The 24332-nt window shown below is 38.5% G+C and overlaps 2 protein-coding genes across 13 annotated transcripts in view; one reads left to right on the plus strand and one right to left on the minus strand.

Moving 5' to 3' along the window:
- The window catches only part of slit2 (slit homolog 2 (Drosophila)), a 116614-nt gene extending 102520 nt beyond the window's left edge, over window positions 1-14094 (plus strand). For 7 of the 12 annotated variants that reach the window (XM_007551905.2, XM_016671379.1, XM_016671382.1 and 4 more), the window contains 13 exons: window positions 251-414; window positions 2122-2246; window positions 2452-2549; window positions 4481-4620; window positions 5727-5750; window positions 7801-7894; window positions 8080-8217; window positions 8945-9185; window positions 10170-10300; window positions 10383-10537; window positions 11059-11410; window positions 11496-11710; window positions 13130-14094. In XM_007551905.2, coding sequence (XP_007551967.1) covers window positions 251-414; window positions 2122-2246; window positions 2452-2549; window positions 4481-4620; window positions 5727-5750; window positions 7801-7894; window positions 8080-8217; window positions 8945-9185; window positions 10170-10300; window positions 10383-10537; window positions 11059-11410; window positions 11496-11710; window positions 13130-13386 — 2134 coding nt within the window. In that variant the 3' untranslated portion in view covers window positions 13387-14094. Of the gene's footprint in view, window positions 1-250; window positions 415-2121; window positions 2247-2451; window positions 2550-4480; window positions 4621-5726; window positions 5751-7800; window positions 7895-8079; window positions 8218-8944; window positions 9186-10169; window positions 10301-10382; window positions 10538-11058; window positions 11411-11495; window positions 11711-11936; window positions 11981-13129 lie in introns of all 12 variants that reach the window. The other 5 variants (XM_016671381.1, XM_007551907.2, XM_007551909.2 and 2 more) reach the window with 2 other exon arrangements.
- On the minus strand, window positions 13403-18174 carry LOC103137943 (intelectin-like). The gene is given in 8 exon segments (XM_016671374.1): window positions 13403-16392; window positions 16476-16579; window positions 16669-16786; window positions 16874-17032; window positions 17489-17736; window positions 17913-17970; window positions 17972-18079; window positions 18142-18174. Coding segments are annotated over 8 exon segments (972 nt in total). The 3' UTR covers window positions 13403-16248.
- Window positions 18175-24332: the final 6158 nt, after the last annotated feature.

Here is a 24332-nt window from a genome sequence, read left to right on the forward strand (position 1 = left end):
AGATCTAAGATAAATTACCATCAAATACTTTCCAGTTCTGCCAGCCCATTTTCATGGCTTCTTTTTGAGGATTACAATAGTGGTTTACAAAATTACAATAATCTTGAATAAGTAGTGTTTTCAGTTTTGTTTAAGGAAACAAATTACAATTTTAGAGATGATCTGCGTGCAGCTCTTGTGCACCATCTGACTAATTACACATCAAATGTGATGAATATTGCTCTCAATCTTGCTTGCACTCATGCCGCAGGGCTCTGGGTGCCAACCCTTTGTACTGTGACTGCCACTTGCAGTGGCTGTCCGACTGGGTCAAGAGCGGCTACAAGGAGCCCGGCATCGCCCGCTGTGCTGGGCCCGGTGACATGACAGACAAACTGCTCCTCACCACACCTTCTAAGAAGTTCACCTGCACAGGTAAATGCTCATCCTCTCACCACCATGACGCAGGAATAAACTCAGACCTACCGCGAAACACGTTTCACATGCTGTCGTTTTCCTTGTAGAAAACAAATAACAAACAGGAACACATGATTAACCTTGAAACAGCCGCTTTGTGAAATTACAAGCTGCCAAATAAAAGCTGAAGCTCAATAACAAAAAAAAACAAAAAAAACTGTGTAGATCTGAAACTGAACACGTTAGAGAACAACATAAAAATGTCTGTGTTAATATTTGTTTTGCATAGCTTAGCAATATATATGTATTTGAGAAGCAAGAAGTTGATTGTATCTCTGGATAAAAGGTTTTGTTCAATTTAATGGTATAGATTTAAGTCAAATAAATGTTTGTTTTTCCATGAGACGTAGATTTGCTGAAAATAACTGAAGCTATGCATGTGCTATGTTCAAATTATCATCAGATCAATCAATATTAATCAATATCTAGACTGTTTTTGATTCTGGTTTCATTTAGCATTAATCACTGAAGTATCCACATTTTAGAAACCGAAAATTAGTCAAACAAAAACTGTAACTACCAAGAGCAATTATTAATTGATGATATCATTGTTTAGGTGAAAAAAACAAAATGCTGGCATTTGCTGCCACCAGTGGTAAAAATTAGTTTTTAGGTTTGGGAGGTGATTTTTATTTTTTCACATAGGTTTGCATTAACAAATATTTTAGTCCTAGAACATTTGTGTGAAGTTTGAATGCTTAAAATAGCTTATAAGGTTTATGCTTGATTGTTGGCTAAGTTTATTTATTTTTTACTCAAAAGTGATACTACTGAGTGTTGATCTTAACCTTTCAACCTAAAGATTTCACATTAACCTTGAACACATAACTGAAACCTATTTTTGACCTAATCTGACTGACGCACTGTAGAAGTCCCTGGGCCTTGTGGTTTTCTAGTGCCAGGTAAAGTAGCCAATCCCCAGTATTTTCCCTCCAAACCTTGGTTCCTGAGTTTGAGATTGTCCAAGCCCCGTTTTCCTCAATCTTACTACCCGACCCAAACTGAACCACTTTGTTTCCCCCTTACCCCTGATGTTGTTCCGATCACTGTGACCTCTAGCTGTTAAATGTTGATATTCTGTCATTAGAGTTAGGGATACTTGTCACCTGTTTCAAAAAATGGTCCTGCACAGAAAATACCAGCTTTTTTTGTTTTTCTCTTCATTGCGAAAAGGATTCGCTCGCCTCTTCAAATCATTGAATTCAGAAGTGCATTAAACCCAACAAGCAGACATGCAGACTGCTGTAGCAAGCATCCAGGAAGGAACGGTTCGCTCGTAGGAGTTCAGGTTGACATCTTATCAAGAAATCTGCTTCTAGCAGCTAAATCATTTTTTTTTTCTTTTACCATGTTGGGTTTAAAGGCATTTTTCATTTCACTTTAATTGATTAACGTATGCTTTATTTGCAAAACTATTCTTTAAGCAGCAACTGTTGCACCAAGTTTATTACTGAAATCATAACGGCATTAAAAATAATTTGAAGGAAGAATGACAAACCTTCATTTTGTCTGTGCAAGGCCATAAAAATGTCCAGCGACAAAAGTGTGTGTAAATCTCTGTATTCCCACCTACTCCACATGCCTAAGACCGAAATGTTTTTGTTAATAATGTTTGTTGTGTGTGTGTGTGTGTGTGTTGTGTTTGTGGGTTGGTGCCTCATGCAGGCCCGGTGGATTTGAGTATCCAGGCCAAGTGTGACCCCTGTCTGTCCAGCCCCTGTAAAAATGACGGCACATGCTCCGGTGACCCTGTGCACTACTACCGCTGCACTTGCCCCTATGGATTTAAGGTACTCGCATTTTGTTAGTTATGATGTATGTTACACAGAAGCAGAACCATTTGTCTTTAATTAAGTAAACAATGCATGCACAAATAGTTTTTGGAAGAGAGAAGATAATAAAATTTTATTCTTAACACTTTGCATTCAAAACTTGTTTACTTGAAAGTCTGATGTTCATTGGAGCCACAGATTTAATCACTGTGCATGTCTGTAGGGACAAAACTGTGAGGAGCCTATTCATGCCTGCATCAGTAATCCCTGCCAGAACAGTGGGACCTGCCATCTGAAGGAAGGAGATGGAAGCCACTTTTGGTGAGATACTTTCAAAATTCTTTTTTTTTTCTTCCACATTTAGTATGTTTTTGCTGGAGCTACTTAATTTTAAAGTTGAGCTGAGTTGGTAGCACTGCTGCCTTGAGGCAAGAAGACCCTGGACTTTAATCCCGACAGGAGCCTATCTGCATAGCTCGCATGTTCTCTCCATGCTAACATGGGTCTTCCAGTTTCTTCCCTCCAACCGCCCAAAGACATTTATGTTAGTTTAATTGTTCTCTCTAAATTCGCCTTAGGTCTGACTGTGTGTGTGCATGGTTGTGCGTCCCTGTGATTGCCTGGTGACCGATCCAGGTGTACCTGCCTCTCGCCCACCGAGTGCCGGAAACAGGCATAAAGTAACCTGTAAGGATTAAGATGGGACATAACATGGAGGATTACAGAGGAACTGCTCATGTAACAAACATGAAATCACCATTTTCCAAAGACCATTAATTCAGTGCTTGCAGCAGTAGAGCATTAGGTGGCTTTATATGAATATTAACTGCAAGATGGATTTTTAATGAAAGAAAAATGTAAATCCTTCACCAAATTAATGCAAAGGCTACATATGATTTCTTTCCTGTAATAAGTCTTGGAGATAAACCTCTGTAGAAATATTGGAAATCAAAATCTGACACCCTTTTTTTATCAGGTGAATCCTAAAAGCACAAATTTTTGTCTAGGATTGTCTAGGAGAGTATTTCAGCCATGATAGGAAGAAAACTTGAATGCTTTCTAATAGAATAGAATACAATAGAATAGACTGTACTGTCCCTTAGTGGGGACATTCAGGTGTACCAGCAGTAAACTGGCAGGCAATTCAAAGCATGTACATTAACACAGACAGACAAAAGCTGCTATAATAGTTTTGTGTCTGAACACAAATGTGGATATTCATTGGATATAAAACACAATGAAATCCTCAGTCATTGTCTCTCCACTAGTAACAGGAGCTACTAACTCATTCTGTTATTTCTTAGTACCTTTAAAATTCAAGCTCATTAAGGCCCAATGAAGAAATCTGATTATCAAGTGATAAAGTGCCATCAGGAGGCAAGCTAGCAAAATAGATATTAACAAAGATACTTAAACAAACCATAAAATCGCTTCTCTTCTTGTCTCCTCTTTGTCTCCTCTTTGTCTCTTCTTCTTAAACATTTCTGTCTTTGTTTGATTTTTTTTTAAATAGTAATTTGAATATATTCGTTCTGAAGTGCTATTGCTGACTGTAATGAGATATCATCCAGCAGAGCGTGTAATGCATAAAGAGCTCTTGATTAAGCCTATAATATAGCAATCTGCGCGTGTGTGTGTGTGTGTGCGTGCGTGCGTGCGTGCGTGCGTGCGTGCGTGCGTGCGTGCGTGCGTGCGTGCGTGCGTGCGTGCGCCTAAACTGAGACGTAGTTACTTAGCGGAGAGACATTACCATTTGTGACACAGATCTCTGGAGTAAAGGTGGCTGTCTTTCTTTAATATAAGTAAGCTAGGTGATCTTGTCACATGAAACCAAAATGAAACTCTCTGACATGTCCACATATCCTGTTGTATAGTTGGACACATCTCAATGGAGAAACATGGTAGTGGTGGTGTCATGCTGTAGGGACGTGTTGCCTCAGTTTTGACAGGGAAGCTGGTCGGAGTTGATGGGACTGAAAACAGATGCATGCCACATTTTCATTTTGTGGAAAAAGTTTTCCTTCCATTTCATAGTTAAGTTCTACTTTGTGTCTTATGGTAATAATGTGACAAAATGAGTTGTATGAATAAATTACAGGTACGCAGCCATTAGTCACTTTGGACATTCATAGAGAATAACTCAACTGTTATGAATCACAAATGTATTATCATCTGTATGTTGTTGTGTGTGTAATTTCCTTTTTTTTTTTACTCATGATTGGTTGATTGTATGACTTGATGTGTAACTTCAGGTGTGTGTGTCCGGAGGGCTTCGAAGGCGACACGTGTGAGATCAACATTGACGACTGTGAGGACAACGACTGTGAGAACAACTCCACCTGCGTGGACGGAATCAACAACTACACCTGCATGTGCTCACCAGAATACACAGGTAACACGTCGCTTTCAAAGACCTTCCTCCCTTAATGGATCTCCATTTATTTATTTATTTATTTAGCTGCATTTAATTAGTTAAATGATCTCAAACACAAAAACACTGGAGATATTTTCAGACTGTGCAACAGTCTCGCAAAACTGATAGATTCTACTTTCTAAATTATAAAAGATTTAGTTGTATTTTTTAATAGATTATCTGCTTCAAGGTAATAGTATATATTGCACGTGCCTCTTATGTAAATCACCCATAGAAGTTAAATATCAAAACCAACAAACCTTATTCATACACTTCTATTTAGAAGTTCCTGCAAAGCCATCAATATCTTATAATTTTGAGCTTTTAATGATGCATTTTCAGAAGTGAAATGATTTTAAAACGTACAGTTTTGAATCAAAATATAGTTTTTGACTCAAAATATGTACTCAACTACAAGAAAACTGTTTCAAGTTGAAAACATCATCTAAAAATCACTGTATGGTGGTGGTAGTATTATGCTGAGGTATTGTTTTGCCAGTGCATGACTAAGTGGATGGGATCATTAAGAGGGAGAACTAGACTGACTTTCTTCATGTTCACCTCCAAACAGCAGCTAGTTGATTGAAACTTGTGGAAAAGCTCATATTATCCTTTTAGACGGGTCAGGTCGTGCTTTTTGCACAGGAGCATTCAGACAAATATCTGTGAGGAAATCTGTGCAGGTTTTATCCTACATGTTTTATCTAAAGACATTAGACAAAGTTTACAACAATCCAAACTTCTTTGCCCAGTTGTTCCTTTTTTTAAAATCTGTGAAATTGTATTTTCTGCCCACACCTCAATAAAGAACATTTTTAAAAGATCAATAAAAGTCCCCAAATATTCTGAAACCTGTACAAATGACGAGGCAATAAAAACCTCTGGTGAGAGCTTATGTAACTGTCTTTATTTTATTTCTGGTCTGTCGCAACACGTTCGTCTGCTTTTGCAATGTGCTGATCATCTCTGACTGCTAACCTTTGTGGCGCTGTTCTCTCTCTGTCTTTGGATGTTTGTTTGCTGTCTTCTCTCTCCCGTCTTGCTTTTCTGTTTTTTTCATCTGTCATCTTTCTTTGTGGTTGCAGCTGCTACCAATGAGGTGGAGAGAGGTTAGTCTGTTCTTCTCTGTGTCCTTCTTGTCCCTCTCTTCTTCTTTACTTCCTCCGATACCATCCCTAACTTCAACCGTCCCCTGTGCTTTATGTCCACAACCCACAGAAATGTCACCCACAGCAGAACAGATTGCTCAATGTGTGCAAAGCTGCCTGTTGGCAGCAGTAAAGCAGTGCATTTGTGTGCTTTTGAGATCTTTTTTTTTTTTTTAGGGTGGAACAGTAGAGAAGTGTGTCACAATTGGTTGGTTGCTAGTTTTGGTTTGTTTTATCTTTTTTTTTTATTTAAGTATTTGGTATCTAGCAGTGAAAGAAAGACAAGTTCCATAAAAGCTCCAAATTTTCTGTTTTCTATTCAGACTTACATGCATAAGAGAAATAAACCTGAAATGATTTCTAAATTTATTTCCTCACTTTGCCCTGTTACAGCCACAGGGCATAATTGTGAATTAGGAGAACAATGAATTATTTTCATTGTTTTCCAATTATTTTTAAATAAAAATCTGAAAAGTGGGGACCTCCACCCCGGTCTCCAGATTCTGCAACCTGTAGGAAATCATCCCTACGGTAAGATGCTGCCACCACATTTTATGTGTGTTTGTGGTGATCTGCAGTATTACTTTTCTACTAGAAATGGTGTTGTTTATTTGTACATTAAATAAATTTTGTTCCCCATGTCTACTTTGGCTCCTACTTGCCTTCTTGGCTTTTTCTGGATTTTTCATGACCTTTTGTAGCAACGGCTTTTCTATTTTTTAGTTTATCAACAGCAGATATGTGAAGTGCACAGTTAACATTTGTTCCGTCGATAAATGCCCCACCTGAAGTTTTAATTTCTGCTTCTCCCACGAAGTTAATATGTGAAGAGTAATGCTTTTCTTGACCCACCAGTCAGCTTAGATTGACAAACATTTCTTCGAGGGTCCACAATACTAATTATATCTCAAGTGATATTAAACTCTAGGCTGTTGTTTTATAACCCTATAACTTCTCCAAAACTTTAGTCCTGACATTCTTTCTGCTTTGCAATTATCAGCCTAGTTGTGTTTGTCTTTCACATAAAGTCTTAATAAAACACATTAAAGTTTGTGGTTGTAACATGACAAAATGTGGAAAAACTTCTGGGGGTATTTTTGGGAGACGCTGTACTCTGATTGTCTTCTACAACAAATCAAACTGATGACAACTGAACCGAAGAGCTCTGATTATTACCGTGCACGTATTGAGTCCTGGGACTTGAGTGGCTGCTACTCTGACGGAGACGAGTAGGAAAATATCCAAGTTGTTGATGTAACATCCTGACATTCAGATCAAAGTCTGATCAAGCATCTTCAGAAAAGACCCGTTTCGCATTTCCGTACTGTCTCAGCGGACCCGAGGGGATCTTGTCAATGCCTCTCCCAAATTAAAGCATGTTCTGGAAGAGCCGTGCATATTCGAATGGAAAGAAAACGCAGTCGGCGTTCATGCAGTGTACCTAGTATTTACCTCACAGTTATGTGGTCATTTTTACTTAGAAATAATGTTAACTTTCCAAATATTGCTTTTTCTAAATAATCTACAGTATTTTCTGAACACTTGAGAAGCATAAATACACATACACATGCATAGGCTCTCACAGTTCCCCACAGAGCTGGGTAATTATTCCCTCACTGGACCCTCTGCTGCCAGGAGTATTGGATTATTCCCCGGTGCCTCATCAGGGATTCACTTGACTTCTAATGATCAGGACACACTCTGGAATATCATCTGTAATATGACATTTTACACAATGAGATCATTTATCAGACCACTGTGTTGGTCCTGGCCACAAGAGAGCCATCCATCATTAAAGCGAACACCCATACGACACACAAACACACTCACACACACACACACACACACAAGACCACAAGACATGCTTTGCTGTATGTAATTCTGATGCAAAGAATGTAATAAACACCGTAGATCAACTTGTAGAATAAAAATGTCCATCATATTATAGTTTGATTTTACCCTGGAAAATGAAGCTTGTTGATGTCATTTGTGTATGTGTGTGTGTTTCTAGGGGAGTTGTGTGAGGAGAAACTGAACTTCTGCACCCCAGAGCTTAACCCGTGTCAGCACGACTCAAAGTGCATTTTGACCCCTCGGGGATACAAGTGAGTGGATCGTGCAGCTGTTCATGCACATGCGCAGAGTTGCTGTTTTGTTCTGCAGCTTTGGAAATGCACAGACATAAAGGGACTGAATGATGCTTTCATGCAGGAAGCTAAAAAGTAGCTTGAACGTTGTTTGTGGTATAGGCCGTGAAATAGTTTAACAGAAATCTTTCCACTCGTTTTAGGTGCGAGTGCACTCCCGGGTATGTAGGTGAGCAGTGTGAGCTGGACTATGACGACTGTGAAGAGAACAAGTGTCAGAACGGAGGTCATTGCATTGATGCCGTGAACGGATACACCTGCATCTGTCCAGAGGGATACAGGTAAAGAAAACGTCTCCACAATGCAAATTATCTTCACTGCCATTAACCGTGTTATACTCTGTGGCTAAGTTCACACTGCAATCCTTCATGCTCAAATCTGAGTTTTTGTGAAATCTGATTTTTTTTTTTTTTTTTCATGGTTGTTCACATTTCTGTGGTCGCATTTGAACAGACCAGATGCATTTCTGATTTATAGCCGCATATCAAAGTCTCCTGGGTTGCATTTGTAAAAATCTGATCTGTGTTGTTTAGACTGTCATGAAAAGATCAGATACAGGCTGAATCTGGTTTGGGTGACTTCAGGCTGCAGTGTGAACGTAGCTTATGATGCATATCAGTTTTTGTCAGCTCTGTACTGGGATGTTTCTAAAGTTTTTCCCAACAGTGTTATCAATTCTGTTTTTGCTGTTTTTTTTACCTGCTAAATCTAAATCTCTTGCATTATTGGTACCCTGAGCATGTTCTTTCTTTTGCTCCCACCTACACTCAATTCCCTTTTTAGACTTTTTAAAAATTAATAAGAACAATAAAGGATCCGATATTAACTAGCCTTGTGAGTCGATACAGGCCTACGATCACCTTGCTTGGTGAGTCAGGAGTGTAACAGAGGCAGAATAAGTTCATTTTTTTGTGTTTTGTGAAGAGAAGCTACTTTTTACACAAAAACTGAGAGCATTTTCAAGCCGTGGTCCTACGTGTAATGTACCTGTCAACATGCATGTTGCAGTGGGCTGTTCTGCGAGTTCACTCCCCCAATGGTCCTCCCTCGAACCAGTCCCTGTGACAACCACGACTGCCTAAACGGAGCTCAGTGCGTTGTTGTGGGAACGGACCCACGCTGCCAATGTCTCCATGGATACGAGGGCGAGCGTTGTGAAACGCTCGTGAGCGTGAACTTTGTCAACCGGGAGTCCTACCTGCAGCTTCCCTCCAACCTCCTCTCACCACAGACCAACATCAGCTTACAGGTAGACGCAGCTCTTTTCATTTTATTACTATTTTATGTTCCATTTACATATCTTTACTGTTGCTCCAAATATCCATGGGCATTTTGTCTTAGGGAGAAAGATGCATCTAAAATGTATTAAAAGATACTGAATGGTAAATGAACCAAATTATTAGTTTAACCTAAAAACTATTTCTTAACACTGCCTGTGTTTAAACAGCCTTGTAGAGTATTAATACTCCTTAGTATGTTTAGATTTTGTCACATTACAACTGCAAACTTTCAAATATTTCATAAAGCAAAGTAGTTTGTGTTTTTTAAGTTTAAAAAGATTACGTAGATTTTAAGTTTCTGACAGCAAAAAGTGTGGTGAGCATTACTATTTTACAAAAAAATAAATGAAATGCAGCTAATGTCTTTACTGTAGGGACAAAATTATAGACACGTTTTAACCAGGGTGATGTTATGAGTCAGTATCCCAAGCTTTGAACATTTAGCAGAACACAGTTTAACCCGTGGAGAGGGTTTGGCGCAGCTGCAAACCTTCCAAAAAGTGGTTAGCAAACTGGGTGACAAGAGCCTTAATTGGGAAAAAATACTTTTGAGTGGTAAAAAAAAAAGCCTGCAAGCCTCTTACTTCAATTACATACTAACTGCAGAGATCCAAGTCACTTTGGTCTTTATGCTAAACTAACATTGAACATCAGTCTGAACAAACAGTCCACACAATGAGAAATGGCGGTGTTAGCATCATGCTAGGTGGATTGTTTTCTTCAGCAGCAGCTGGGAATTTGGTCAAAGATGACCCACAGAAACGATCATTAAAATAAACCCAATTTGTAGTTGTGACATGACTTAAAATGGAAAACTTCAACAAGTGTGAATATCTTTGCAATGTGCTGGAATTAATAATGACTGTGAAATTTCCAAAGTAATATAAACGCAGGCTTTATGTTTTACTGCTGCAAGAAATGTCATTGACAGCTACGTCCACCTGTGCTTACAGATTGCTACTGATGAGGACAGCGGCGTCTTGTTGTACAAGGGTGACAATGACCACATCGCAATGGAGCTGTACAGGGGACGTCTCAGGGTCAGCTACGACACTGGGTCCTACCCGCCTTCTGCGATATACAGGTATTTGCTCAAAAACATGTCTGACATCCAGAGACTGTAATATGAGAGATGTTGCCTCAGTTTCTCTCTCTCTCCTTCTCAGTGTGGAGACGGTGAATGATGGTAGTTTCCATTCTGTGGAGTTAGTAGCAGCTGACCAGACGTTGTCGCTGTCCATTGATGGCGGACCCCCCAAATCCATCGGCTCCATCAGCAAACAGTCCACGCTCAACCTAGATTCCCCACTTTACCTGGGAGGTAGGAACTCACACCGTCTGTCTGTGGATGTCAGGAAGAGTCACTGATCTAACAACTTACTGCATGAATAACATCACAAGATAAATAACAATAACTGCTGGTAATAACAAGACAGTTTATCAAAACCAAGGTACAGTTGATTTTAGAATTGAAACCAACAAACGATGTCTCTAAACTAAAAGTTTGGTTGAATTACCAATGGGCCGCTGAGAGGCTTCGCTCTCCTAAACAGAGGACTAACCCCCAAACAAAGAACTTCATATCATTTTATTTACATCCACTGTTTTGGTATTCTGCTTATTTTGCAGGCGCACTGGAGATGTTTAGATTATCCCCAGCTCTGCGATCTGGATTGTCCCATATTTATAACATTGTGTCACACATGGCTCGATACTTGGATGTGTGATATTGCTTTTGTATCTAGTGCCCCTTAATTTAACTCTTATTTAGCAAAAATTGCTTTCCATTTAATGCAGATTGTAGTCAGATTTTAGATCCACCTGTGGCGATTCTCTGTACAGGAATGCCAGAGCAGGCATCGGCTTCTGGCGGCCTTTCTGCACTGCAGCTCAGCTCCGGAGGCCGTAACGGCACCAGCTTCCACGGATGCCTCCGTAACCTCTACATCAACGGAAAGCTCCAGAACTTGGGAGCCGGGCATGACCAAAGCTCTCCAGGTCCAGAGACTTTGCGGAGCTACAGACAGTGGCTGGGAAACGGGGTGGAACCAGGCTGCCAGCCGTGCCAGAGGGGTGCCTGCGTCCAAGGCGACTGCCACCCAACGGGTCACCAAGGTTTCACCTGTACCTGCCATCCCGGGTGGACAGGGGCTCTGTGTGACCAGCAAGTTAGCAATCCCTGCGATGGAAACAAGTGAGTGCGATTCAAGGTTCTGCAGCATATTGAAAATAAACTAGCAAAGTCTTATTTATACTCAATGTTATTCCCGTCATTATAGGTGTATTCATGGTACCTGCCTTCCAATCAACTCCTACTCCTACTCCTGCGTCTGCCAGCCTGGTTTTGCTGGTGTTCTCTGTGATGCGCAGGACCTGGATACAGCTAACCCCTGCAGCCTGTCTCGCTGCAAACACGGCAAATGTCGAGTGTCAGGCCTGGGTAAAGCATACTGCGAGTGTAACAGCGGATACACAGGGGAGGCATGCGACAGAGGTCAGTAAAATTGTAATAATAATCATTACAAAACATATAAGTATGCATGCGATTGCTAACCAGAGATTGTTTGTCCAATAACACCCTAATGAACCCGTTTTATTGAAGGCATTTCTTTTAACCAAACTTCTTCTAATCCAATCTTACTCAAATGTCTTAAATTGTGTCTAACGTTGTTTCTTGCTTCTGTACTAACTCTGCTAACATTTCCACTTTTTAAACTTAGCGTCTTCAGAGCTTCCTCTTAATCCCACGCGGGGGACTACTCAGGTGAGATGACGTGTAACTATATTGTCATCTTGAACTAGTTTGTTCTCGATTCGCCGAGCATATAAAATATAATATTTAGTTCCAGTAGGACATTTAATCTAAAACTAAAGATTAAATGTGATGTTTAAAGAACATTCTTGATACAAAATGTTTAATTCACCAGTGTTACAAATAGTGTATAAAGATTCCAGAGCATTGCTTATAAACCCGAAACTTTGCAGACGTAAGGGTTAATTTTCTTTTCTTTTTGTTACAGTTTTTCAGTTCTTTGTATCAAACCTTTTTCACAGCAAACACAATATTGCCAAAAACATTTACTTACTCCTTCAAATCCTTGAGTTCTAGTGTTCTCGTTGTGTAAATCCAGTAGCTGCGATGACATTTGTGAAAGAATGAGTAGCTTTATGGAGCTCTGTAAATTTCAGGATCATAATGAATGGATGGCACCCGTGCAAATCGCATAATTTTCTTGCTGTCAAACATTCAGTGTTTGCATCATTCACTCCATTTAACAAATGTCATTGTTAATTCACAAACACATTCTGTTTTTTACTACACTTACTAGACAGGTGAAAATGGAGCAGGAAGAAGGAAAAAATCTTGTATCAACCTGCCCTTTTCTCAGTCGTTGCGGAATCATTTCTTTATGGTCGTCTTTTACGTTTTTTTAAGACTTAATGATTTGTTTTCTTGTAATGTGTTTTGAACTTATTTACAGTAGAGCGTTTTCTCAATTCCCCATCCAAACTGTTCTTTAGTTTTACTCCGTGCACTGAAACACACATTTGTTTTAAAGTAGTACACACTGTTTTATTTTTGAAATTGAAATTGTACTTCCTTTTTGTTATTTATATCACTTCATCTTAAGACAAAGAACTTTTGGAAATTAATTGGCAACAGTACCTTTCTAGCTTTAAACATAACTAATGGCATTTTAAAATTAGCCAAGTCCCTTAGTTTCAAGATATTTGATTGAATAGACAATTTATCACTATGTTCTCTAGAATTCACTGAATATAAAATTCTCACAGCTTTCTTTTGTGTCGCATACAGAATAGCGTTGGTTTAACTCTGCTCCTGCAGGCGTACAGTAGATAGGTGTGCTTCCTTAGAAAACTCTGGGTGACTTAATGACGTATTTTGTTGCAGAGGTGGCCTGCCGAGGGGAACGGGTCAGAGATGTCTACCAGAGACAGCAGGGCTACGCGGCGTGCCAAACCCAGGAGAAGGTCTCCCGTCTAGAGTGTCGAGGCAGCTGCCCGGGGGGAGCAGACGGACAGGGCACCTGCTGCACCCCCCTCCGTAGCAAACGCAGGAAATACACCTTCCAGTGCACTGATGGGTCTTCTTTTGTCCAGGAAGTGGAAAAGGTTGTCAAGTGCGGCTGTACAAAGTGTTCTTCGTAAAACAAAAGAGAAGTTCTTTTTTTTTTTTTTTGTTGACAGAGCTCCTGCCATCCTTACCTGATTGCTCATCTGTTTGTGTTCCCTGTGAGGAAATTCTCCACACCCCAGGAGTATTATTCCCCAGCACCCTGATTTTTTTTTTTTAAAAGCCCCCCAAAAAAAGTAAAAGAAAAAAAAAAGCAAAAGAAAAACACAAGAGAAACAAATAAATAAAAAAAATAGCTACCTTTCCTGTCAGTGCTGGACTGATGACCGATGCTTCCTCTGGGGGGATTTTGAATTGTATTGTAAAGTACAAAAGCAGACTTATTTTTATTATGAAGTGGGGAAAAAGACAAAAAAAGAAAAACATTGTTCTTCATCTACTTCTTTTTGTTGGTCGTGATAGCTCCAGTGGTGCCACAATGTTTTTATTCCCTGGAGAAGCGGCGGCTCACCACTTTACAGTAGACATCCTGCGTCCCGTCTCTGAGTTGTGCATCTTTTGGAGTAACTGTAAATGGTAGTACTACAGACTCACCACTAGGAGGAGCTGCCTTAAAGCATGGCACAGTGTGGGCAGCGGTTACCCCCCACATACACACAAACGCAACTCAGAAACCACCACAGGCTCCATCAGCAGACCTGCTGAATCCTCTGTGACTGTGTGCATGATCGTACACACAGCTGCGTCCAATCTCCTGGCTCTTTTTGCGGCTACTGAACGACGACAACAACAACACACACACACACAGAGACTCACACATGCACCTGCAGAAAAAAAACTGGTCAACCACACAGCTCTCTGTTTGTGTACCCCCACCCCCGAGTCATGAATGACAAGTATTTATTGTATCATAAATACATGTACTTATTCACTAGATTCCCCATGTATCAGCCTGAGTCTTTTAATATATATTAATTTATATTTGTCCTTATTTTTGTATTAAAAAGACATACTCTGTCAAGATAGCTGACTAACAAAAATGGTGTCCTTTATTTTTGGTGTAAGAAAAGTTTTGTTTTGTTTTTGATCACTGAAACATTTTGTGCTTGCCAGAGACCTTAGTTACATTTTAATCTGCAAATGTGACGTGAAGACATTGTATATTTTTGTCGCGTTTCCTGAGAGTTTGTACTGTGCCATTACCAGAAGGTTCTTTATATTAGAGTATAAATGTATAGATTTCCCCACCTATGTACTCCACACAGACTTTGTGAGTAGCATTGACCCTAGCGGATGCATAGAGAACTCTTTTTACCTTTTTAACAAATTTAAAACATACTGTGACTTTTTTCTAAATGAAACTACTTTGTTAGCCCCTTTGGTCTCAGATGTTAACATGTTGCTGCTAAGTTTTTTGTACCGTAGACTTGGATCCTGATCTGTATGTTATATAGAGCTTCCTGCTCCTTCCTGTTTGGGGCTGCCTTGTGTAACAGATGAATATGACCCCCTCACTCCTCCATCAACTCCTCTCCACATGTACATTGTGCTTTATATTCTCCCTCTCTCTTCATCCCTAGACTAATGTCAGTTTCCTGACTGATGTTTGTTTATTAAACACAATATTTACCTCACACTTCTCATCTTTTCCCTTCTTGTTGCCAAGCTCTGCGTGAGAGATCATCCCCGCAACTCATCGAAGACAATTATTGCAAATTGGAACCCATGGTAGGATTTGTTATGTTTGGTTTTATTCTCACTGTACTTCTTTTTCATCACCTGTTAAATATTTTGTAACATTAAAACATTTTACCCTGTTTCTCTGTTCTTAATCCCTTACAAGTGTATTGAAAAACCTCTGACTCTACATTTTATAAAATTACAACCACAACCATATTAAACTGCGTTTAATATATTTTATTATATGTGATGGATAAACACAAGTAGTGCATAGCTGGGAAATCATTTGGAAAGTCTTTTTGGTTTTGTCTGTCAAGTTGTGTCCGTTATTCTGTGCAAATTAGCTCAGTGTACTGGAAGCACAGTATTTGTGAAAAGCAATTTTCTGGATTTGTTGAAGTTCCTCAGTTGAATTTAGATATTTGACATTTTACTTGAATATGCTTTGACTCTTACACCGTAATAATGCCACTAAGATTTGTACAAGAGTTTGCATGTTCAGGATGATGGGGAGTAAGTTTTTCACCACAGGTAGAGTTTTTGAGTTATGTTATTTGTAATGTATCATTAGATACTTGGCAGCAATCACCCAGAACATCACTAGTAAAGATGTGTAAAGAAAGAAAAAAAAGAAAAACTTCAACTTATTCACCCATTTGTTGCAGTAGCATAATCTGGCACAGAAGCTTTGTAAAAAAAAAAAAAACATCTAGCCATTGTTTTTTTAAATCCTGTTTGACTTTCTTTACATTTGCATGTTTATTTCCAAAAAGGTTTCTGTTTTTGTTGTAGCACAAAATTGAACAACTTCTGATGAACTTGTTTTGCTGCTCAAGGCTCATCAAAAATCTCTTTAAATACACTCAGACATCTGAAAAAACACAAAGTAACATTTTCTATTGAAAATACAGCAAGTTTTTCTACAATACATAGTTTGAAGGTACTTTACATCTCTTCCAATGAATCTGTTTAATTATTATCAGCACAAGCTTTGTGCATATGCTTAATTATGACTTTACTTTAAGTTCTCAGGGGTCCGTCTTTACTTGGAGCATTATATATTTATTTATATATTTATTTTCATCTATAGGTATCCAATATGTTGTTTTCTCTTTAATTTTCTCACTGCTACCTGTTTAAATCGGCCCAAACCTTCATCTATATATTTTTAAATGCGCTGTACTGTAGTGCCATCTACTGGTGAGCTGTTTAAATCTAGTTTAAATCCAGCTCACCAATCAATCTTCTGTTTTACCTCAGCGGTAAAACAGAAGGACAGCAGACTCAGTCATCTCCTTGGAGGCACTCCAACCTTGATCTCTTCCCAGCCTGTCCCAGTCAAAAGATGGAAAATATCCACACTGGTCCGGGTGGAAATATCCTCCTCCTCCTATGCAGTACTGGACGTACAAAAACACAGGATTGTTACATCGTGCATCATCTGAATAGCAGCAGACTCAGACAGAAAGCTGTTGAGACTCACATGTTCAGAGTTGCACCCTCTGGGTTTGACCCCAGAGCAGATAGCCATGGCTCCTAGCTCATTGTTTATAGCTCTGAATGTGATGAAGCCTGGATCAAACTCGTCTTTTTTGTGGAACAGAAATAAGAACACAATGTAAAGCTTAAGTGTTCAGTTACATGGAATCAAAAAGGGTTTTTTTTATTCCATTTACTTCTTGACTTTGGTCCATATAAATTTCTGGTGGACTCCCTGTTTCCGTGGTCATACACAATGGGAATCGCTGGTCCTCTGTTGGAGCACGAGCCAATGTTGTACCTTACTGGAAATTGCTGCAAAAATGTAACAAATTTGTCATTAATGCACATAGACTAGTAGGAACATCAGAAACAATTTCAGTTTTGGCTGTTGTGCCTTACCTTAAACAGATTGAAGAGATTTCCCCCATAAAGACGGAGGAAGTTGTTTTCAGTGTGGTAGCGGAGAATAGCTGCCAGGTTCCAGTGCTCCATCGGGAAGTTGTTGGGAACGTGCCACACAGACACGTCTTTAGCAGCAATGTCGTAGTAACCTGGATTCTGGAAACACAAGCTGTGTCTGTCATTATGGCATGGGAGGAGTTTATGGGATATACAAACACAAAATACTGCATAATTGTCAAGCAACAATTAAGGACTTTATGTTTTTTCAAATAAGACTAAAAAGTGTGACGTGTTGATCCTACTTTACTCTAATAACTAATAAAAACTGCTTTGTGTTTATATATCACATAAAATACCAATAAAATATATATAATTCCATAATTATGACTATAGAGCATAGCACTATAAATTCTGACTAAATCAACCCCATTCAGTGCTTTCAAAGCCAGTTGGATAGTGTTAATGGTTAAAAGTTTCCAGTCAGTGCAAGTCGCATATCAGCGGGGAAAAAAAAATCCTACTTATTGCTACATTCTTACACAAGCAACATGTGTATATAATGTAATGTATATAAGTAATATAATGTTGAGAATATTCAGTCTGCTTTCTGACCTTGTAATCATCAGATGTGGCACTCTCTACTAAACCAAAGGTGTTTCTGTTGGACCAGTTTCCATCTCCATCCGGCAGATTTGGATTGTTACCCTGCTGACTGGACCAGCGGTCCCCCACAGTGCATCTTCCATAAATGCTGTTTTCATGGACACTGGCCACCAGAGTCCAGCCGCCTCCAGCAGTGTTCATGTCGCAGAAAGTCTGATACTTCATCCCATTAGCTGTGGTCAGGTAGTATATCCCATCTGGAGACATGACACCAAGTGACTCATAATGTGATTTTCTTATTGCTGGCTGTTTATTGTAAACATGCTCTGGAAGTTACTACATTTTAAATTAAATAAAGCAATTTATTCCTTATCAATGCACTACCTGTTTAGGCTTGAGCGGCAAAATACCTCAACAGGTCAAGCATTCCTACCTTCTCGTTCACCATGATTATCCAGGATTTCTTTACAGCTCCATGCAATATATTTGAATGAATCTGTCGCTCAATGTCCTCAACCGTTCAAAGTTTGTCCTGGTGAGGTTCTCTGTGTCTTCCACAATACCTCCAGGGAGGTCAGTTGCTGAAAATAAAGTCAGATTTTAAAAGATGTAAAGAAAATGAATGTTTGAGCAAATGTTTATTCTCATGAGCCACACTTTACCTTCTTGTGTAAAGACATGTATAGGCGATCCATGCTCCAAGATCAGAAAAATCCCCAACAATAAGAGTGCGCGGCTAAGCATGTCTGCAGAATAGAATGATTTAAAGTTTGTGAAACAACCACCATTTAATTTTAACCATTAAAATGAAAACAATGCAAAACTTTTTCTCCAAGAGGACAACAAGGCTTACATAGAGTAAAAAAATGTAAAGAGTCATACCTGTTTCCTTATGCACTTTAGCTGGAAAACAACTGAAACGTATTCCTCAGATTGTTGTCAGTCATTCCTCTCAGATGTATACTGGTAACCATATATAGCTGGTTACTGGTCACACATATATGACTATATATGTGTGTGTGTGTGTGTGTGTGCAAGCTAATCTTTGTACTTTGAGTAATGAGCTTTTGGCAGTGACCTTATTAATTCCTCTGACTTCCTGGAGACAACAGTGTCCTAATTCTGTCAGAGGTCTTATCTTGCTTTGACCCAGAGTCTAACTAGTTTCAAGATACAGTGTTTCTACAGCTTATCATACATTAATATCACTGTCTACTACTGAATGATCGTGTTACCAGTGGCTTATCATGTTGGAACATGCTAAACTGTATCCCCACCTTGAAATGTGATCTGTTAGAGGTCAATATACGTAAAATTCAGGGGGGAAAAACCCAAACAGTAAACTTCAATCCCACTGGAAACGTGACCTAGTATATCAAAATCCCATAGACTGGAAACAAACATGGAGAAACATAACAAAAATACCTGAATCTGCTACATTATCCTCCATGCATATGTAACTCCACCCAAACTCAAATAAATTGGCCCTTGGTCCTCAGAGCTTTGCTGGAATGGATGTGGGGAAAAGGAGTCATTACTCCATATGTGGTGGTATTGTCCAGATGTGAAACTTTTCTGGAATCAAATTGTTAAAGCTGCTTCAATAATGCTTAGTATAAATCTTATTGTTTGTCCAGCCATATGTTTGTTAAGCAATAGAGCTGCTGACTTTCATACCTAAAATGATTATAAATTAGCCAATCTTGTATTTCTTGCAGCAAAAAGGACTAAATTGGACCAAAAAGGACTAAAAAGGTTAAATTGCAAAAAAAAATTGTAAATTGTTTTCTAATTGAAAAATTGCTATATGAATTGTATGACATCTTGTGTATGGAAGAAGCTATACATGGCCCAATGGGTCTACATGAACAAATTTGGAGCTCTGCTTATATCAAAATATTAAAAAGTATTGTGGCAGAAGATTGACACTGAGCACTTCTAATCCAGAATTATCAGATTATGGATGTATTACAAATGTTCTGTGTGTAAATTGGTCATGTGTCAGGGGACCGTGGTTGTGTAGTGGTGGCTGCATATACAATACTTGTGTTGCATGCGTAGATATACATAAAGCCATGACCCTATTGTCTCTGGGACATGGCCGATATTACAGTTAACCGGTTCATGCATGCATAATGTCTGCAGAATGTGATATGTATGGTATGTTAATACGTATTTAGGTTGAATGGAGCTTTTTGCTATGCTGCAACAGTGTGATCATAAGTTGCACCTAAAGGTGAATGGGAAAGAAAATGATCATTGGATTTTAATTTAATAAATACATCAAAATATGATATTTAGCCCCCTTTTCTCTGATATTCCTGAAACAAACTGAATGCCACCAACTTCCTTTAGAATTCACCTACTTAAAGTGCCCCACTTTTTAAAAGCAATACGACATAGCTGTCCTATGAACGTCTGAGGTCTGTTAGACAACACAAGTTAATAAACACCATCATTAAGGTCAAGCAACAAAAAAAATATGTCACTGATAAAGTTGTGGAGAAGTTTATTAGATTATAAATTATAATTTATAATCTCACCATATAAAGCAATCTTAGTTTCATGGTTTGAAGTTTGTGTGCTGGGTGTGACGTTGCTTACCTCTGCTTCCAGTGAGTGGGAGTGCCTGAGGCAGCTGTTTGCTCTAACGCCCAAGAGCAATCTGCAATGCAATGTCATAAAAACCTGAGTGCTGATCCTTGATGGTACCATAAATTACACCATCCAATGGGATTCCCCCTTTCTGTGTCACCCCTCTCCTCAAATTGGTAAACCAGCTCCACTCATTCTCAGAACATCAGCTCCATTTTCCCTCAGTTGAACTCACCTTGCCCAAGTTGCACCTCCATTATTTACTTAATAAATGTCAAAACCCTAATTTGGTCTCTGAGAGGTTTCTTAAAATGGGTCCAAAACTGACCCCAAACATGACAATGACAAGCTTTGCTAATCTCAAAACGCTGTTCAATCCATTATGCAATAAAAGTAAAATCCATGGCAGAGCTGCAAGAACTCCAAGACCTGACTTTTCTCACAGGCTGGACAAGAAGAGCATTTCTTAGAGCAGCAATCAAAAGTTTCCATAGCTGGGGAGGTATGGAGAAAATGCATCAATTGTGCTTCTTAACTAGTAGAGCCAAATCCAAAGAAGACTTGCAGATGTAATCTCAGTAAAAGTTGGTTTAACAAAATATCCACTCTGAAAACATACAGTCCTGGGGAGGAGGAATATAAACTTATTTATAAAATAGAAGTATGCATTTTTCTTAACACTTCATAAAACCTGACATGTCAATTTTCTAGTGTTCATAACAATGTTATTGTTTTAGGAAACAATAAAAAAAACCAGAAAATCGAAATCATACCTTGTTTCTAGAACATTCACCTTTCCAAGAATTGTCATTTATAAACTTGTGTTCTGGATGCAGAGATTGTTTTGCAAAGGCATCCATTCCTGGTTTTAATTCAACACAACGCATTTAAAAATGTTAAGTCTTTCAAGCTGTGTTAATGTTCATCAGAGCAGACGAAGTTTTGAGTCACCAGCAGAGGTCAACAAACACCACGAGGTTTAACTAAAGACAGACAAATTAAATTTGTATGAAGGTATTTTAGAAACTAAACTCCCAAATGCTATAAAAATGTATTTGAAACAAGTTTTTCTTTGTGTATTTATCTTTTGAAAACCTTTCTGAGTATTGCATAAGATAATTATTTTAATTAGTGGAGCTAATACCAAGAATTCACATCATCAGAGTTAGCCAAATAATGTTGTTAAATAAATAACAAAACAGACAAAAATGAGACAGAAACAGCCTCAAAAGAATGTCATTAGTTTAAAAGAGTTCACTGAAGATATGGGGATATTTAATATAAATAACTAATATATGGCAGACAAAGACAAACATAACATAAACACACACTCAGAACAGCTATAAAAAGATGCAGAATTATCAAAATGTTGACTAAATTAACATTTAGTCATGGTAAAAAAAATAAAATAAAAAAAAAAGAAGAAGAAGGAAAAGGATGAAAAATAACTAAAACCAGCTGCTAAATCAGAAAATATAAAAAAGAAAAGAAAACTACAGAAAAAGCCAGTTTGTCCTCAAGTCAGATGAAATAATCATAAGCTTGTGTTTCTTGCATCCAAATGGCTAACAGTGGCATTGCTCCCCTAATCCCTCGTTACAACGTGTGGTGTGGTCCTCACTTTCTGCAAGTTTTCTGTATAATCCCCCAATAAGTACAAGTTGGGAACTCACCACCCAGGCCTTCTTGTGACTTGTCTTTGAAGTAAGCAGAAGTAGGACACCCTGCTGCTCCAGAGGGGTTTCTGTGGGACCTACGGCCATATGCATACTGCATCTGCACAGCAGTACTGGCACCCTGCTGACCTGAACCCAAGCGCCTTCATCGCTGATCATCTTAGATAAAGTGTTGTGGTCTGTTAGTAAAGCTTACTGATGAGAGAATACACAGGTTGACTCAAGTAATGAGTAAAATATCAGTATTAATTTTTCCTGCTGTGTCACTGTCCATTGTGGGTTTTTTACTGTTCAGTGAATGTAAACCCAATATAATTATATTCTTATGATCAAACTGTAAGAAAGCCATAATAGTTTGGAGCTTTTCATAATGCCTTCCTCTATATATGAAGGATTATATAACAGCTGCAACCAATTTTTAAAATCATACAGATACAACCTTTACAATATGTGGTTAAATGACCCTTAAAAACTTGATCATTTTATTCAGCGTAATTCTGGCTGAATATTTCTAAAGTCTACTCAGCAGAAATTGCAGAGTTCATTTAAATTAGTTGGTTTTCTGGTACCAAACTGTCTTTTAGGAACGGTCCACTTATTCTACTGGTAGGTTTGAGCTTAGGGTGATTTCAGAAACGTAATACAAGCCTTCTAGCATTAAGTTTTAGTTTGTTATATGATGATTCCACCAATAAATAATTGTAAATGTTTTAAATAGTTAATTAAAAGCTCAATAATAATGACTTTTATGACCATGTCAAGTTGATGTAAAGTTGATTTGACATCAAAAACAGTCTGAACCAAAATATTTGGTGTGACATGTCTCAGTGGAAAAAGTAGAAATCATTAGGCCACCTGTTCAGATGACAGACCTGCCATTGGTCATTAATCAAGAAGCAGGAATCAGTTTTCTATAACTGAGAAAATATCATTGTCTAAACACCAGCATCAGTGACTGTGATGGTAAATTTTGGGTTTACACATTTATTCATGTTGTGTGTTCTGCATTGTTTCATCAATCTTATGCCATGTACTTTTTCTGAAGTGTTTCTGCTCATAATTCTGGTACTTCTTTATCAGCCAGAACTGTTTTGTTCAACTTGAGTGAATGAAAGTCTGACAACCGCTGCCACTTCCCACTTGAATGTACTATCCATGGTTCACAAACTCTGCTCTTTCCCTCCGAGTGTGTTCCTGTGTCGGCTATTTTTAGTAAGGTAGAAGGACACTGTTAGAGTGGGATGGCAGGCTTTCTGATGCCTCGCACTAATAATTCAGCTTCCTCAGGCAGTAGTAGAAATGACAGCCGAAAGCCAGCGGCACCCAGCTGAACCACATAGAAACCCTAATCTTAAAACCAATAAAGTGTTGTAAGCTCCTCCTGATCCTTTTATATTTTTTTCAGGTCTCTGTAGATAGAATAAAACATCCTATGACAGTATTTTTGACTATATCCTTTATTTAGAGAATCACAAAACTTAACAGAGGTTTTCTCCCACAATGATGTTACTTGTATCATGTACAGAATGAGGGACTGGTGCAAAGTCAACGTCATACAATCAATAGAAATTGTAATGCAATTTGAATTTGTTTGTATGGTTGGAATGAATGGACTAAATATTTATTAACTTAAATACACAAATAAGTTGACCGTTTCCTATCTCTGTGCACATGAGAGCTTTAAGACCTTAAGACAGTCTTAGTCAGATTTCTTTATGAAGAAATGAATTGACATAAGTGTTGTATTTAACTAGGTTGTAACAATCAAAATATGTTTTTGTTTTGAGCCATTTCTCTTCATTATTTCCATTTTCATTTGCACATTACTATTTTGAGAGCAGTTGCTTCCTTTTTGTAAGGATGTTGCCTCTAAGTAACCTACATGCAACATCTGCACACTTTTAAATTGCATTTGACCCTTTTTAAAAAAAAAAAAAAACTAATCCTCTTTGGTATGGTGACCATTCTTACACACAATGCATGCCTGCCTGCAGCTGAAGGATGTAGGTTACAGGCCCATTACCCTGTGAAAGCCACGTGAATAGATGTGCTCAACATTAGCGCACAGTTTTTTCTCACTTCTCTATTACAAAGAACAAAAAAATCATAATCCCCAGTGCCTGGCAGAAATAACTCTCTTTATAAAAAAAATGGACTTCAGATCTCCCAACTAATTGTTGCTGCAACAGTTGAAATAGGAAGAAAGTTAAACAGAAATCCTAATGAAATTGCGATGGTGGTTGTCACATGGTGCCAACAATCATTTCCATTGCTCTGTTTAGTCATTGTCTTCTCAATACTAACACCAGGGTTTCCCTCAGTGTATTATAAGCCTGGTGGGCCATCAGGCTTTACTTGTGTCCCCACCAGGCTTAGCATTGTTAATTTATTTTATTTTTTTATTTTTAATGAGTACCTTTTTTAAAGACTTCATAGTTGGTGTCTAGGCATTAATCTTTCAGTCTTCCAATAACGCATAACTATCAAGAGATGTTTTCAAATTTTCCGTCTACTGTGAACATGTTTTACCTCAAAAACATGGCAGGCAGCTGGGTGACGGCCCTGGTAACCCAGCTTATCAA

This window comes from Poecilia formosa, unplaced genomic scaffold (genome assembly GCF_000485575.1).
Source record: "Poecilia formosa unplaced genomic scaffold, Poecilia_formosa-5.1.2 Scaffold44, whole genome shotgun sequence".
Classification (NCBI taxonomy): domain Eukaryota; kingdom Metazoa; phylum Chordata; class Actinopteri; order Cyprinodontiformes; family Poeciliidae; genus Poecilia; species Poecilia formosa.